The sequence below is a fragment of the Silurus aristotelis genome, assembly GCF_946808225.1.
Source record: "Silurus aristotelis genome assembly, chromosome: 11".
Taxonomy (NCBI): Eukaryota; Metazoa; Chordata; class Actinopteri; order Siluriformes; family Siluridae; genus Silurus; species Silurus aristotelis.
The window spans coordinates 12,578,771-12,595,751 of record NC_139584.1 but is presented as its reverse complement, the minus strand read 5'-3'; the positions used below and the strand labels follow the sequence as shown (position 1 = coordinate 12,595,751).

At 35.4% G+C, this 16,981-nt stretch overlaps 2 protein-coding genes across 4 annotated transcripts; one reads left to right on the top strand and one right to left on the bottom strand.

Moving 5' to 3' along the window:
- The first annotated feature begins 185 nt into the window (after positions 1–185).
- On the top strand, positions 186–3,523 carry LOC310733054 (glutathione S-transferase Mu 1-like). The gene is made up of 8 exons (XM_083553917.1): positions 186–335; positions 1,150–1,225; positions 1,372–1,436; positions 1,532–1,613; positions 1,935–2,032; positions 2,816–2,911; positions 3,022–3,132; positions 3,232–3,523. Exons 1-8 carry the CDS (start codon positions 300–302, stop codon positions 3,325–3,327), a joined length of 660 nt encoding a protein of 219 aa, XP_083410043.1. The 5' UTR covers positions 186–299; the 3' UTR covers positions 3,328–3,523.
- A 4-nt stretch (positions 3,524–3,527) lies between these two features.
- Positions 3,528–16,695, bottom strand: eps8l3b (EPS8 signaling adaptor L3b). 3 transcript variants are annotated; one of them, XM_083553904.1, is made up of 20 exons: positions 16,540–16,695; positions 15,803–15,846; positions 15,286–15,353; positions 15,128–15,192; positions 13,727–13,885; positions 13,424–13,573; positions 12,767–12,858; positions 12,521–12,651; positions 11,526–11,650; positions 11,330–11,450; positions 11,176–11,246; positions 10,703–10,777; positions 10,361–10,506; positions 8,816–8,987; positions 7,048–7,079; positions 6,489–6,582; positions 5,919–6,023; positions 5,709–5,794; positions 4,478–4,610; positions 3,528–4,356 (listed from the first exon to the last, which is right to left on the bottom strand). In XM_083553904.1, exons 2-20 carry the CDS (start codon positions 15,835–15,837, stop codon positions 4,315–4,317), a joined length of 1,902 nt encoding a protein of 633 aa, XP_083410030.1. In that variant the 5' UTR covers positions 15,838–15,846; positions 16,540–16,695; the 3' UTR covers positions 3,528–4,314. The 3 variants fall into 3 exon arrangements, with proteins under 3 accessions (XP_083410030.1, XP_083410029.1, XP_083410028.1); XM_083553903.1 differs by having other exon boundaries at positions 15,803–15,887; positions 16,541–16,680; XM_083553902.1 differs by having other exon boundaries at positions 15,803–15,878; positions 16,540–16,672.
- Positions 16,696–16,981: the final 286 nt, after the last annotated feature.

The window sequence follows — 16,981 nt, the reverse complement described above, 5'->3', positions numbered from 1 at the left end:
ACTCTTAAATCCTAAACATACACCAGGAACATAAACAGACCAAAATGTAAATTACAAAATCAACAATATAACAGGTATAAGCAGAATTCTGCAAAAAGCTGCACATTTTGCCATGTAAACACGTTTTGTGACTAAAAAAACACCCTTTACGACCTCGGTTGATTACCACCGTTTACATAATCGCGCTTGGGCGTGTCCGGAAGTGACGTTGCGCCTCGCGCGGATTGGATATCAAGCCGAGTGAAAGAGCCGCTACACATTTCAGTTTTTGGTGTGACTCCACGTTTGTTGCTGCTGCGATGGCGATGAAGCTGTTTTACTGGGATATTCGAGGGGTAAGAGATAAGTAATAGGATTGCATGTTTTACATCAGTATGATTTGAGCACAGTGTCTGAGTTAAATGGGTCATTTGTAATCGCGGTGAGTTACAGTTACAAACACTAGTGCGCCTCTACAGGAGTAAATCCTCCTCCACTAAAATAAAGTCCACTTACTATATACTTAGATTTTGTGTTAAAGCTTTTTGTGTTTTGCAATTAAAAAAAAAAATGGTGTTCGATGCCCAGCCCGCAGTGAATCAGTGTTTGAATTGTGTGTGAAGTGCGATTCACATCTGGTGAACATCAGGATATGATTATGCATTGTGTGCAGCGTGATATTTCAGTGGGACATTTCCATTGTAACTTTAACTTCATGACCCAAACTTTCAGTGCTTTTCAAATATAAGGGACAGTTGTCAGATTTCACTGTTCTGTAGAAAACAGGGATTATTTGAAAAAGAAAAGGAAAAAGTTGTACAATGCATTTGGTTTGAGTTTCATTAGAGGCTAGAAATTCACAAGGTGACAACACAATGTAGTTGATAGTGGAATAAACATGGAAGGAACCTGATCTGTTTGAGTAGATTGTACAGACGAGGATGTGAAAGAGCAGGAGAGACTCAAGGATTGTGAGAAAAATATTTGAAAAAGAGAACGCAAGTTGTGCAAACCCCTTAAAAAACCCCTGAAAATTTGAACCCTTGAAGGTCACTTGTTAATAATATCTGCAAGTCGTTGGTAGTACTGGAATATTTATTTGTTTTACTTTGCCATAATAGAAATAATTAGCATCATTATTCAATATATCTTTTGTGTTTGGTTTCCCAGCTTGCTCAGCCCATTCGCCTGCTGTTAGAGTACACTGGCACTGAATGGGAGGATAAATTCTATTCTTGTGGTGAAGGTAAATTGCCATGATTCAGTGCACCTTCACATAAAGTGTGAGAGAAACTTACAAGGAGTTGAACTGATGCAGATTAAACCAAAAAAGTCCGAAAAATAGAATGATTTATAGTCTTCAGCAGCAGTTTATTTCTCTTTTCATTACAGCTCCAAATTATGATAAAAGCTGCTGGTTTAATGAGAAAGCCAAACTCAAAATGGACTTTCCCAATGTAAGTGATGTTAAATTGTTTTTATCCTGTTCTTTTATGTTGGTGTTGGAATTTACCTACAATAGCTCTGCTTTTTTTTTTCTTTTTTTTTTAAGCTGCCCTACCTTGCGGATGGAGAGAGGAAGATTGTGCAGAGTAACGCCATAATGCGTTACATTGCCCGCAAACACAAGCTCTGTGAGGGACCACGTATTATTCACGTTAATATGTTGGGTGGTTGCTGTTTTCAGCAAAGGTTTAGATTCATTCTTGTGGAACTGCATCATGCCACAGCATGCCCACGCAGGAGTGACAGCAAGTGTGTTGTGTTTACAAGTGAATAGTTTTGTCATAGCACAAAAGCTTGCAAATATTTCCAGCTAGGTTTCTTGGAACTGAAGGTCTTTGTGTTACAGTACTTTTAAAGAATCAAGCTCTTGATATGTTGCAGTCTCTTAGTCAAAGGTTATGCACGCTACTGTAATTTATTTAGTCTACATTTATTTATCATGACTCTAGGCGGGGAGACGGAGGACGAGATGGTCAGAGTGGACATCCTAGAGAATCAGGCTATGGACTTCCGCAATGGTTTTGTCATGCTCTGTTATCTAGATTTGGTAAGTTTCTAGAGTATTTTTCCTATGTTTATACATCAGATTTCCAGCTGGGTTACCTGGCTGCTCAAGTTAATTATCTGGATGGTCAGTTCAGATTAATAAAATACAAAGTATGTCGTTTATGCCCTCCAGGATATCGGGTAGTTGTTTCCAAATTGACACTCGCCTTTAAACTAGAATATATTGTTATTCAAAAAGAACCGAGCCGCTTTCATTACGTAATATTTGATTAAGGAAAAGTAATACAAAACTCCAGCCAAGTCACAAGTATTATACTCGCAATCAAATTGGATAACTCCTTTTTCAAATGGTCACTGACTAATTCCCTGATGATACTTGAGAACTGAAGCAATGCGTCATGTTATCGGATCATTCTTTTTGAATAACCATGTATTTTAAACTAATGAAGCTGCTCGTGTCTTTCCCCACTTGTCTACACAATGCAGCAGAACCAAAAAGAAGCTTGAATTTAAACAATAAACCAATAGATTCTTATTTGGCTGTGTTTAAAATGGCACTTGATCCAGCTCTTCCTTTATTTGCATAGCGATCAGAAAGCTTAAAGCTATAGTTTTTGAAAAATGTCAACCTATTAACATTTGCAGCAAGTGACGACCCAGAAAGATTTATTACTTTTCTTGTATTGTTCAAAACAACAATGTAGGCATGAGATTCTAATGTAGGCATGAGATTTTAAATTGATGTTCTGAAATGATCATGTAAAAAGGCTGTATTCTACTATAAGATTTATTACAATCATATATTTTGTCTTTAATGTTTCAGGATAACAAAAAAAAAGGCTACTTGGATGCACTGCCAGGAATTCTGAAGCAATTTTCTGAGTTTCTGGGGGAAAGGAAGTGGTTTGCTGGTGATAAAGTAAAGATTTTACTGGCACAAACATGCTGACTAGACAAAATGTTTATACACTGAAAGTGACTCATGACTGCAGCATTACTTGTCCTACATTCCTTATTCTTTTGGTGTAGATCACATTTGTGGACTTCATCATGTATGAATTGTTGGACCAGCACCGCATGTTTGAGCCCAAATGCCTGGACAACTTCAAGAACCTCAAAGATCTCCTGGACCGATTCGAGGTTTGGGTTAATTTCTGAATCATATTAAAATGTCAGAAAACAGTAAATACTCAGCAAAAAAAAAAAAAAACTAACTGTTGTGCTTTTATTCTATTTAAGGCACTTGAGAAGATTTCAGCATACATGAAATCAAGTAGGTTCATGAAAGCCCCTGTAAACAACAAGATGGCGAAATGGGGAAACAAGAAGGAGTAAAGATTGACTGATGGTGCACTGAAGTACTGTTATATTCGGTGATGTTAATTGACTTTTTGCCAAGCAATGTTAATCACCTTTAAAAGCCTTAAATTGCAATAAAAAAGAAAAGTCTAACCAACATATGTTGTATGACACAAATTAGACCAACTTATTTTCTAAAGAATATGAATAAAGACAGAAGCACTTATAAAAAGATGTTTTCAAAATTGTCATGCTTTTATTTTATTTTAATTTTCACACAGTAAAAACTGGATGATCTTTGTTCATTTCCACTTTACTCGACGCTGAATTGCACAATAGTAAGTATATTTTGAAACAGCACTGATTCAGAAACCGTCACATTACAGAATGCCACATAGGTTATCAGATCAAATTTCTTTTAAGGTGTTTCCTTCGGTATATTCGATTAAAGTGACTTTCTTTAATGCAGAGTCATTTTTATTCAAATGTCAAGACATTTTAGATATTTATCAAGGTTGCAAAATCATTCTAGAGAGCAGTGAGCATATTGTTTCATAATACATGATGTACACCTTTTTAAGTTTTCCACTCAAATGTATAGAGATGTGTATATACAAAGACAAACAATATGGAGATTTGAAGCAATGATCAAAGTTTCTTAGGAAAATGTTTTGGTGCTAGTGGCTAAAGTACAATTTAATCATATGTCTTAAATATCTGAGTGTAAATGTGTGTGTGTGTGTGTGTGTGTGTGTGTATATATACTTTTGCTCTTATTTTCATATAATAATTTAGGTGTGGTATATAAATAAGATAAACAAAGGATCATCACAATAAATGGATTTAACCACTTAAGTTATATTCCTGGTACAATTTTAAGTTGATATTTATTTTCAGAATATAAAGTTATTTTCATGAACCAACAAATGATAATAACGCCAGCATATAATCACTGTGCAGTTCTTCTGATTGGCTCAGTCAACTGGCATGTGTCCACTGTCACCTGAGCTCAGGATTGCAGGCTTAGCGTCCATTGTAGCGGTTATATTCTGCTTCACTAGCAAGCTGCAGAAACATGCACATAAACAAATAATTACTTTGGCTTTAGGTTCTGCTGTGTGTATATATATATATATATATGTGTGTGTGTGTGTGTGTGTGTATGGGGGTGCATGTTTATACATACAGCCAAAGATGATTTAACAGCTTGCAGTTGGAAGAAAACACGACCACCTTCCTCTGGACACACAGCTCGTAAATCGTCACGTTTCATCCCCAAAAGCAATGCTCCATTCATCATACCCAGGTTTCGTACTGTCCTACACACCAAAAATTCATATTCATAAAACACTGACAAGGGTAACGATTTGTGTTTTATAGCATTGGGTTATAAGTGGATATGGTGCCTGTGCAGCAGCTGCAATCATATTTAATTTATTGGCACTTTCTTTACTTTGCTCCCTTTAAAAGCAGCGGAAAAATATGGACAGTAGCATTGAGAAAAAGGTACAGCTAATGTGCTACTGTATATTTGTATACTGTAAATGGTTTAACATAATAGAAATGAATACTTGGATGCAGTTTGTTAAATTACTTTTGATCCTGGGAAAATGAAGGCACTATTTGAACTTGTTCGTAATTCCTAAACGGTTAATGCAATATTTTGGGAAATCCAAATAAATGACACCTGACACACTCTAATCTTTTTAAATCCATTGTGGTAACGAGGCAAAATTAAAAAAATGTGTTACTGTCCTGTTATTTATTGACCAGACTGTATGACAGGCATTCAGGTACCAGAAGGGAGCATATGACAATAAAGAGGGTGAGCAGTGCTGAGCAAATACTTGTGCTATCAGTCAAGACAGCTGCAGTATTTCTTAGTTAACCAGTGACAAGCATGGGCCACTCCCTAAACTTAACAAGCTGTGCCAAGAGGTCTAGGAACCTAATACAAATATAAGTGTAATCTGATTAACGAGGTCCATAGGTGGTTGTTTCTTAGTTATGGAGTAAACACACTATTCCTCCACACCATATTTCAATCACAAGCTTTTGTGCTAAAAGATGTGATATAATGATGAAAGATGTGATATATCATGACAAGTCGTATTATAGTAATGAAACAGCAGTGGAGTGGTAGCTCAGAGGTTAAGGTGCTGAGTTACTGATCGGAAGGTCGGGGGTTCAAGCCCTGGTATCGCCATGCTGCCACTCTTGGGCCCTTGAGCAAAGCCCTTAACCCTCTGTGCTCCAGGGGCGCCATATTATGGCTGACCCTGCACTCTGACCCCAGCTTTCCGAGTAAGCTGGGATATGCAAAGAACGAATTTCACTGTGCTGTAATGTATATGTGACAAATAAAGGCTATTCTATTCTAAAGGTTAATACACTTTTAATGTTAAACAACTCCTTACAAGTTGGAAAAGCCCTTGTACTGTAACCAGGCCTTGACTTCCTCTGGGCTGGATTTCATGTCGAAATGTGGAGGTCGATTCATTTTCTGACAAAATGGCAGGAGAGGGGACAAAGTTAAACATCTCTTGTGTATCAATTTGCTTTCTAGAATTTTCGATAAGAAAGTAAATGATGATGCTTTAAAACACCCTAAAAACAGATGAACTTACCGCTGGCTCTTCTCTATTCATGAGCTCTAGAACATTTGGAGGCACATGACCCTCTTCTTCACGATTGTTTCGCACTATCCACCATTGCCTTGACTTGTTTATCACCTGTGGGAACATGTTCACATACAACCTCTCACATACAGGGTGGTGTTTCTGAGATTTAAGCTGAGCAAACAATGCTAACAAATTTAGTTTTTGTGGGACAGAAGGTATGCAAAAAAAACAAAAAAAAAAAATTTCATTCTGGCAAGTAATTGCAGTCTGGCCAGTCAGTCAGACCCAATTATTACATTTATTTGTATAAATCTTGTATTTAAAATGTACAGAAATATTGGGTAACATTCCTGTTTAGTAAAAGACTGAAATAGACAGCTAAAATACTATCTAAGGAAGTAACCAGACTTTTAAAAACTCATCCTCCTCTGGGTGACACCATGTAATACAGTTTTGATTATTATTAATTGGGTTAAACTAAAACATTATAAAATGTGTTCATATACAGAATCATAAATCAAAGCAGACAGGAGTGAATGAATGAAGTATGTATGACTTTCCACCAGTAGATCATACCTGCACTACGTCACCTTTCATCACACTAAGCTCTTGGCGGTTTCTGGCTGTGAAGTCGTAGATCACTCGCATATAAAGTGGGGGTTCTCCAGAGCTACAAGACAACAAAGCACAGCTTTAGAATAAAATGGACTTTAAATGATTCATTTTATGGAAATGGCATTACCAGTACCTTAAGTTTCTAAATGTATGTGTTACTCAGTTTAGTTGTATAAAATGTTTACAAGTAGACACTGTCACCACACAGCTCCTAGAGACTTGCATGTAAAATTAGATTTCTAACCCATAGATGACAGTCTTTCAAACTAAAGGCAATATTGATAATAGGAGTCCTGGAATAAGCACAGGATATTTTTTTTTTCCCCACATTTCCTGTTACAAGACAAGAACGAAATTATCTTTAATTTGTTTGTTTTGAAAGTTTGAGCTCTAAAAACATGTTTGGAGTTGAATGTGTGGTAAGTGATTAAGGTTTTATGTTTCATATAGCAATACTGTCCACTTTACTCAGAATGATCACTGTTGTAGTAGCAGTATTATTAAAAAAACAATTATTTACCGTTCAGGCGGTGCGCCAAAAGGCCTGTTATCCTGGGATGGAAAATAAACAGCGTGTGTAAATAATGTCACTATTAAACTACAGCCATCTAATACCCATTACATACAACCCTAGCAATAATGAAGTATTAGGACACATTTTTTTAATTATTATTTAACGTATGCCTTTTAATTATATGCTTATAAATATGAACAAAAAAGTATGCATTATTAATTGTAAACAAAAATATTTACCAAAAATAATTGTACAAAAATTACAATGCTAAGGAAAAACTATTAATAAAAAAATATTAGAAATATATATTTTCATATATTGATTGGCAGGGACACAAATTAGGAATGTTAATGCAGTGGTATTTGTTGCAAAAACTGTCGTTGCATTGACATGTCGATGGTAAAAGCTAATAAGGGATTTGCAGGATAGTGGTATCATTTTATCCCATTCTTCTTTTCAAATCATTTTCAGTTTCTAAGGATACAAGAGTCATTCTGATGGATCCTTTATTTAAAAGAAATCTCAAAACACTGTCAAAAATATCCGCGAAAGCACCCTTCACTTTCATAAAAATTAAAATAAAAAGTCTTTAAATATTTAAATTCTATGTGTCTTGTTGAAATGTCCAGCTTCTCCTCAGATTTAGTTTATTGTTAAAACTCCTAATGCGTCCCAGTATATCACTTTATTCTTGTTTTAATTTATGTGAAATGCCCCAGGACTGTTTGCATGGAATCATCCCCATATCATAACACACATCTACCGTATTTACTATAAGCCACTACTTTTTCCCCACGTTTTGAACCCCGTGGCTTAAACAACGAAGCGGCTAATTTATGGATTTTTCCTGGGTTTTTCTCGGTTTCACAAACTTCAAGCCAAAAAACTGAGCCCCATAACAGTAGACCAATGAAACTCTTTATATTAAATTAGATCCGCTTCCACTGAATCGGGCCACACCACATCATAAATATGAATGATGTTCCTCCGACGTTTGACCTGCCGCTCCGGGCATGAAAAAACGCATTTCACCTGTGTTCTGAGCTGCACGGCATCAGGAGAAAAGCTTCACCAATGGTGATTTTTAAACGCACAACGATGTCAAAAGGAAAACTCTCGAGAGAAATTGTTGTGAAAGGAAGGAGGAAGACAGTAAACTATGACTTTCTTGGTAGGCTACTGTTTAGATACAAGCCGTGTTACAGGCACTGTCTTTCGTTAAAGCCTGTGTAAAGTTCATTAGTTTCAGTGTAGAAACCTGCGGCTTATAGACAGGTGCGGCTTATTTATGTTCAAAATAAAAATCTTTGTCAAATTCAGTGGGTGCGGGCTATATTTGGGTGCGCTTAATTATCCGGAAATTACAGTAAATACTTCACTGTGGATATGATGTCCTGTTAACTGTAGGTGACTAATGTCTTCTTACTTATCTTTCTTATCAATAGTCTGATTGTGTGTTGTGAAATCTTGCACAGAGCACCTTTAAGTGAACGTTTAGTTGTGAAACCATGAAATTTTCACCTGCACTTGAACCAATAGTAGTTACACAACTTTTTAAGGTCTTTGCAAAATTTAAGGTCTTTGTAAAATTTGCTTAATAAATGTTTTTGCAACATTTATATCTAGAATTTGATAAAATTTTAAAAAGATAGAGTAGCAAAACAGATGAGTGTATATAATACATGTTTACTTAGTTTGTATTAAAATACTGTAAATCTACACAAAAGGGAGACTTATTCACGATGCTGATAGTTAGATGTTTAACATGTTTTACCTGTCCAGATCGTTGCTGTGCATCATTCTCAGCTGGAAACCTCTGACTGTTGCTCCTTGACAAAGAATGGTTCATGGGTCCTGACTGGGAAGGGATTGGTGCAGGTGGTTGCCACCCATCATAAAACTGTGGAACATATGCTGGTATCTGATCTGCATTTGGCCAGTTTGATCTAAGAATGAAAAGAGTGAATCTTCAAACACTGCACAGTTTCTTGAAACCCTTCATGCAACAGGTATACATACTGAGTTGCCAGTTAATTTGGTAAAGTAACAAATTTAAATTCATTGTTATTTAATAAATACATGATATTGTTCATCTCTAGTTGAGAACAATATTAACTATAAGGAAATAATGGTTTTGTCCATACTCACTTTGGGTTAAATCTGTAAGCTATTTGGAGCAATATATATAAATGTTTATATAATTTATATACATTATATATAGCGTAAAACATATGCCAAATCAAACGTGCGGAGGATCCGCTGTGGCGACCCCTAACGGGAGAAGCCGAAAGAAAGAAAGAAAGAAATATACATTATATATATATATATATATATATATATATATATATATATATATATATATATATATATATATATGTGTGTGTGTGTGTGTGTGTGTGTGTGTGTGTGTGTGTGTGTGTGTGTGTGTGTGTGAGGAAACTACTTTTAATGCTCTTTTATTCATTGCAGTTCACAGGAGCAATAAATAACATGCGCTCATATTCCTAGAACCAGTGTGCCTTGTCACACAGCACATTATTACACTGGATGTTTCTATCTAAATGTGGATAAACTGTGGCCATGAAAGAATGAACTTTGGTTCATTGAACTTTGGTTTACTCAACGTGTCTACCATATATAATGTGCAGTATAAACATCAATTATTGTATATCAAAGACCCTAATGTGCCAGGAGGAAATTGTTTTCATTATTATAGTCACTCCAATAATGATGCATTTTAAAAGGTCATGTTTCAGGCTAATGCTGAATTCAGATGTGATTTGTTTCACTGTGACTTTTGTAGTTGCTTGTACAATTTCTGCCGTGCTTTTCGGCTACCAACATGCGATGGAAAAGGATAAAACACCCCTTTAAACATCTTTAAACTTCTTTTGAAAATATCACCGCCATGCACTGTAAATGTAACAGATGTCTGAGACTAGCTAAAGTTGGGCCAGTGTTCTCTTGGACCCATGAATAGCTGGGGCTTTTTTGGAATTCAAACCCAGCAATAAAGCAAATGTCTACACCAATACACTGGATCACTGGTATTTTCTTTGTTTGGTTTGAATTCACTGTTTTTCCTTGAACAATAAGTGAAAAAACAAAACAAAATAACAGTCATTTGGGGAAAATAAAACATATATATAATCTGTTTATACCAGAACGTAGAGGTTGACTCAATAATAATGATTGTGGCAATTTTTTATTTTGTTTAAAATACCACCATTAAAATACATGTTATTGTAGTAAGCCAAGAGAATTGTATTTATCATCTATAAAATGGTCTCACTACATCAACACCTTTCTTGAGCCTGACCTGGGAATATTCCAAGCATCTCCTAAAGTGTTCCAGAGCTGATCCTCCACTGGAGTCACCACCTGGCTGATGAGTTGCAGAGCTTGTTCTGTAAGTAGAGGACTCACAATTGAAGGAGCCACCCCCGAAGGATACTGCATTACAAGCTAAAGGGAGAAAGACAGGTTAGTTATTTCATGAGTCCTGGTACATTTTGTCCTGACAAGATGATGTGAAAAGGAAAAATAGATTTTAAAATGTTTCATACATTGTTGTTTCGAACAGTGAGCAAAGCAAATATTCATTCAGAGCTTTTTGCTGCTCCTTTATAAAGGAAAACTGTTTAAACTGGTAGCTACTCACAAATCCAAGGGAGGTGAAAAGGCTGTGGATGAATTCAGGGGCACCCGGATTGGCTAAGTGTTTATTCAATTTCCCCTATAACAAGAAAAATAAGACATTTCATCAGTCCCAATAAATAATCAAGACCAAGACCTGGAACAATTCAGTCCAGATGTTTTTTAAGTTAATGGTACTGATCAAAGCATTTAACATTCATTTTGATTTACTGAGAAATTCAAATGTATTTGATTATACACTTGATATACATGTTTTAGCTTCATTCACTAAAAAAAAAAAAAACCTAATTTTTAATTATTTCCTGTAATATTGATAAAGTTTCAAAAGTGGATTCTACTCAAGAGAAACAGAGAGTAGAGTTTAGAGAAAACCAATATAAATAATAGGTTGAAATGTCTGCAGAATTGATTTTTCATTATCTATAACTAGAATTACAAAGAAAGTTTATTTTACATAGAGTGATGTTTTTGACTTACAAGGAGATTAAAGCCATATTTAAATTTTTGAAGGCAGGACATAAATTCTTCTACAGAGGGAATGTTTTCACCTGCACAGAAAGCAAAAGCAAAATATGAATACATTTTTGTGTATAACTTTAATGAAAGCCTAGCCCACACTGCTGTTGCTCACCATATATTATTCCACCTTTGCCTTTCTTTTTCTTTTTCTTCTTTCCTTGCTCTTGTGCTAAAGCTTCTCCAACTTTGCCAATAAAGAACTCAATGTCAGCCACAACATGATTAAATATTTCCTGAGGGAAAGAGATACATTTTAGACACTTGATTTTGGGTGAAAAGAAGGCGGGATTAGTTGAAGATAAACTGACCACACTCCTGTTGATGTCTAAGTTAGGGGGAGAAGGCTGCCGATTTGTGTGGTTTGGTTGTTCACGCATGTCTTGATTGTAATAGCTCTCCTGCCTGGGTGGAAACATTGGAGGCTGGTGATCATCTGGGAACAGAATTTAGAATAAACAGTAACACTGTTATAACATCTGTTAAAAATTAAGAATCGAATCATGAATAAAGTTCTGAATTGCAAAGGGAGTACGAGCTTTTCAGCCACTGAATGCATTCTTTGACAAAAAGCAGGCAATGACTTAAGACAATTCCACCAATTAATTCATATATATTTTTAACTACAGCGCTATGTTCTTGATTAAAGGATCGTGTCATGTTTTATGTCTTTCCTAATGTAATCTGAATATAAAACCTACAAAATCTTACATTATGACAATTTTAAAATGATCAATTCTAAAAAGCAGGTTCACATACACTTAAAAGCAGATTGTTTTAAACAATAATGCCTACACTTTAGAGCAGGGGTCTCCAATCTTTTCCAGAAAGGGCCAGTGTGGGTGCAGGTTTTCATTCCAACCAAGCAAGTCCACACCAAATTCTACCTGTTCAAATCTAATGATCTACATTTTCAATGACTATCAGGTGTGACCATTGATTGGTTGTAATGAAAACCTGCACCCACACTGGCCCTTTCTGGAAAAGATTGGAGACCCCTGCTTTAGAGAGAGTACTATTGGTTACTTTTTCAATCTGTCTACCTGAAGGGACCTACATTGGTTCCTTGTACATCTGAGGAATCCACTGTTAAAGAAAGACCTTTTAGGATGCTAAGAACGGCTAACCGCCTAAAAACACTTGACGAACATTTTTATATAAAGTATGTTTGACATCTGGAAGATACGCTCTGTCAAACTAGCATGCTTTTAAAACAGTTTTTAATTTTTACTTCATTCTGTACAGAATTGGATAACAACTTTCTGTATTTTTACATGTTTAGGAAGAATCTTTTTTTTTTTTTTACCAAAGTCTTGGTAGATGCTGGACTGGGCAGGAGGATTCTCGGGTGGAGGGGGTGTAGAGTGCAATGGAGGGGGGCCATGTCTGCGAAAACCCCCTAAATAACCCTGGCTTATTATGTTCTCCAGATTACTCCTGCAGAAGACATTATTAATATTACTATTGGCTACAGTAATTCATTAACTGCATGATGCAATTCCCAAATGTAGACACATTCCCAAGTGCACTTGTCAGATATGTAGCAGCCTACCTAATGTCAACTGGTGGTTCACTCGGTGGAAATCCTGGTCTTTCATACCTGTTCTGGATCTCTCTGTCTAAATCAGCTTTCACCTCCACTGCCTGAAAAGATCCAGCAGTGCATACAACATTGTGTATCAGTGTGAAAACAATTCCTTGCATTTATAAACAAACGTTTAACAATTGTTTTAATATATAAATTCCAGCCTTGGTCATAACCAAATCTCATTCTATAAGATGTTGGTCATCCTCAAGCACTTTGACATTTTCTAAACAAAGCATCATTGTTTGGTTGATGGAGTGGATGTTTCTCAATGCAAATGCTATGACATCGAGGTGTTTAAATCCACAGAAATGAGCTTCACCTCATACACTCATACCATGCCACATGCCATGCCAATGTCACTACGATAAGATCCAAAGACGGATCTGCTACACAAAATAATTTCCTCTTAGCCTTGATCCTACAGTCGGCCTTTTCCCACTGATGAGTAGAGTTGGATTGTACGGAGTGCAGTAATATATAAGATGTATTTAACACACTTTCAAAAAGTGCACAATCCAACTATGTTTTAGCAAACTGATCTGTAAAAGAGGTTCATAGAGGAGAAAAGAACAATGCTATACAAGAGCAAGCATATGCAACGATGAAAGTTAAAGTCCTAACCCCAGTTTCCTCACACTGGAAAAATAAAACATTTGGAGCCCTCCGGCTGTTGTCCTGAGCTGTGACCATCAAGAGGGAGTCATACGGGCAGGTGTCTAGGATTGCTTTAGTATCTGAGATACTGCCAAGAGGAAGTGAGTCCAGGACCTCCTGTACAGTCAGCAAGATCAGAAGGGTATAAGATTTTATACAAAAGTACAAAACATTTTCTAAGAAACAGGGCAATTAGAGCACATTAAATACTACGCTTTACTCTTATGTCATTCCTAAAAATGAAATAAAGCTTATCAGGTGACCCCTGACCTTTGTTTCAACGTCACACAGCTGTAAGATGGTGCCTTGCACCTGCAGGATCATATCCTGACCCCACACTTTCCCTCGGCTCTCCAGACTCTTCAGCTTGACCATGCAGTCATCAGTGGTGCTCACCCCCTTCCCATTTAACTCACATGTGAACAAATGCTGAGAAATAAATCATAAATGATAAATGTAAGATGGTTTTCTATATACTATATGAAGCATACAAACAGACACATACAAAAGTGTGTGTATGCAGTGTATGTATTAAATCTATGTGTTCAATTTATGTGTCGTTTCCTGCTGAGTAGATCAGAGGCCTATATTACTGTGTGCATTCCTGAAAACTATGCTATACCATACTAATGACACTACTATACTGCACTGTACTGTACTATGCTCAATAATGACACTAAAATATTGAAAACATTAAATATTCACAATCAGAACAATACATCAGAGCTATGCAGTTTATATACTATCTAATTATCCTAATGAATTATTGTTTATTTTATTAGGATTGTCCATCTGGCAGATTTCTTACATGTTCTATGTTGTGCCCAACAACATGGGGTTACCTTTCAAAAAGACCCGAGTAGATCTTTAGACTGTCTGAACTTTTATCCATCCATAGTGAAGTTTGGTTGATTGATTGTAGCATATATACGCTGTTGTTTTAACCGTTTTCTGCGTGTAACTTAACCTCTTATTTAATAGTAAAAGTCTACCATATTCTACAATTGTAAATATACACCACTTAAGATATATAGTATTCGTGTGGCCAGTAATTTCACAAAGCTTCACCCAGCTAACAGGTAAGGAATAAAACCATGATGGGCTGTAATGAATCACACTCATCCTGTTAATGTGTACATGATGGCACATTTCCACCCTGAACTTTATTATTTTCTTACAACAGTATTATTATTTTTTACACCAAAACGTCTTGCCAGTTGACAGTAAAATTAACTATTACAGAAATAATTTGTGACTATTGTTCATCTTATTAACTTTTTCTTCCACTCTTGAAAATTAGTACAAAGTACAAAGTCCACTGTCCTGATGACACTCTTGTGGTGTAAATGAGCAGATTTGCTTTTGACTGGAATTCAGCATTGACACTTCGACTCCTTGCAAAAAAACTTTCCTCTCAAAAATATTGTGTGTATCCACATTGTAAATTCCTGTTAATGAGTTGCTACGACAGAAATGATATGTATGCAGTAAAGCGAAGTCATGTAAACTTATATTAAAATAGAAAAATCAGCAATTTTTGTGGTATAAATAGTTTTCACAAAAAAATGATTTTATGCAAGAACATTGTTAGAATGTCTACACACAAAATCTGCTTTTTGAATCATAACATAAAAAAGATGTTAGCAGGTTATTTATTTACATTTTCCATACCTCCACTCTGTACTGAAAGGCATCTGCTTGTCTGTTTATGGCCTCCAAATATTCCTTTCTTTGCACTGTGTAGTACCAGAAATCATGAAATTAGAGACACCATTTGCACAGAAGTTGTAGAGGGTGGGTTTAAAAAGGGGCCTGAGGCTGTTACTCACTATAGATCGATCTTGCACTGGGACGAGACATATCAGACATCTGAGAGGATGCCTCTGATGAGTAACCTCTATAATATAAACACAATACAATCTGTGTATGTCGACTCCACATCATGTGGCACAGTAATGCTAGGTTTCACACTAAACTATTTTAAATACTATATATATATATATATATATATATATATATATATATATATATATATATATATATATGCTTCATTTTATTAGTTTTCACTGTAATATTTTAGTTTCTGCCAATGTTATGCATTTGTAATACTTTATTTATTAATGCTGGTCAAGCTTGACTGTGACTAACTGGCAAACAGAAAATTTTAAATATGTAAATTAAACCTTAGCATAAAAATAGCTCAGTTTAAATAGATAACATATAAACAATGTTTTTAAATTAAACAAAAGCAGCCACATAAACTACAACATCCTAAAACAATAATTTCTTCCAGATTATTGTGGTTAAAAATAGGATTTATTTATTTATTTTTAGCAAGTACCGTACCTTGAGGGGGAGGTTGGGCGGTTGTTCATGAACATTCTTCCTTTCTGAAGTTACACACCATAAAAAAGAAATTGACCTGGCAGTCAGAGCCAAAGATATGAAACATATTGAGGGTATAAAATGACATATCAATAAACTAAAAATATAATAGATAAATTGACAGCAAATTATCCAAAAAGCTTCATTGGCAACCAAAAGGTAGGTCTTATGGTAGGTGTTTAACAAATGCAAACGAACATTGAAGATGTTGGAATTATAGTTCTGACCTTTTTCCAAGTTTATTATTTTATACATAAACATATGAGGTTTTACCACAAGTTCTTGTACAAGTTTATGACTGTCTTAAAATCCCAGATTTATTATATAGTAACTATTTATGTGGATATAGAACAGTTTTAAAAAAATGTTTTTTATTTATTTTTATTTAGCTTAAACAAAAGCAAGTTTCCTCGTAAGTGTTCATTGTTGTTGAATATATTAAGTCTAAAACTTTAGACTTAAAACGAAAAGATTTTCAGTTCAGTTCTCACTATTGATTTTATTATTATTTTAATATATTAGTGTACCATATTTCAGACTACAGAAAATTACCACTTTGTGGCAAAAAAAGAGCATTTTTTTAATGTATAAAAGTATCAGAAACTTTTAACAATTGATCTCACTCAGTTTGCCTTCAAAATCTACCCCACCTTAACAAATGTTTAGACTGATCACTGATATATCCAAAAGTACATTACCTTGAGAAGCTGTATTCTTCAGACCTTAATAATCCATTATTAATACTGTTAAACCACTATTTATTGAACCACACCAGAAGAAAAGCTCACAATTTGCTGAATGTTCTTGTTTAACAAAAACCGTGGCGCAAAGTCCAGCTGCACCTGTACGATTACACAGGATGTGTGCTCAGGCCGGATTTAAGTCAGTGTTTATGAGCTACTGGAATGGAAAATCCAATTTAACATCCTCGGTCCAAAGGTTGGGAACACCTTTTATTCTGCCATGCTGTTCAAATGACCTAGAGTGACGCATTAATTCAGAACAGCTAGAACTTCACCCTCCAGGATAATGAATAATCGATAGCATTTACAACTTAGCCTATGTAAAAGGAAACTGTAAATGATGGTTGTCATAGTACTGAATATCAACAATTCCATCATTCATTTCAACACACAATCG

Excerpts from the sequence above, each read along its gene's own strand:
- LOC310733054 (XM_083553917.1), top strand. The coding sequence starts at position 300 with ATGGCGATGAAGCTGTTTTACTGGGATATTCGAGGG. Across the intron at positions 1,226-1,371 it reads ATTCTATTCTTGTGGTGAAG|CTCCAAATTATGATAAAAGC; the intron begins GTAAATTGCCAT and ends TTTTCATTACAG. Across the intron at positions 1,614-1,934 it reads TGCCCGCAAACACAAGCTCT|GCGGGGAGACGGAGGACGAG; the intron begins GTGAGGGACCAC and ends TCATGACTCTAG.
- eps8l3b (XM_083553904.1), bottom strand. The coding sequence starts at position 15,837 with ATGTTCATGAACAACCGCCCAACCTCCCCCTCAAG. Across the intron at positions 11,451-11,525 it reads TAGACATCAACAGGAGTGTG|GAAATATTTAATCATGTTGT; the intron begins GTCAGTTTATCT and ends TCTTTCCCTCAG. Across the intron at positions 10,778-11,175 it reads AATATGGCTTTAATCTCCTT|GGGAAATTGAATAAACACTT; the intron begins GTAAGTCAAAAA and ends TTCTTGTTATAG.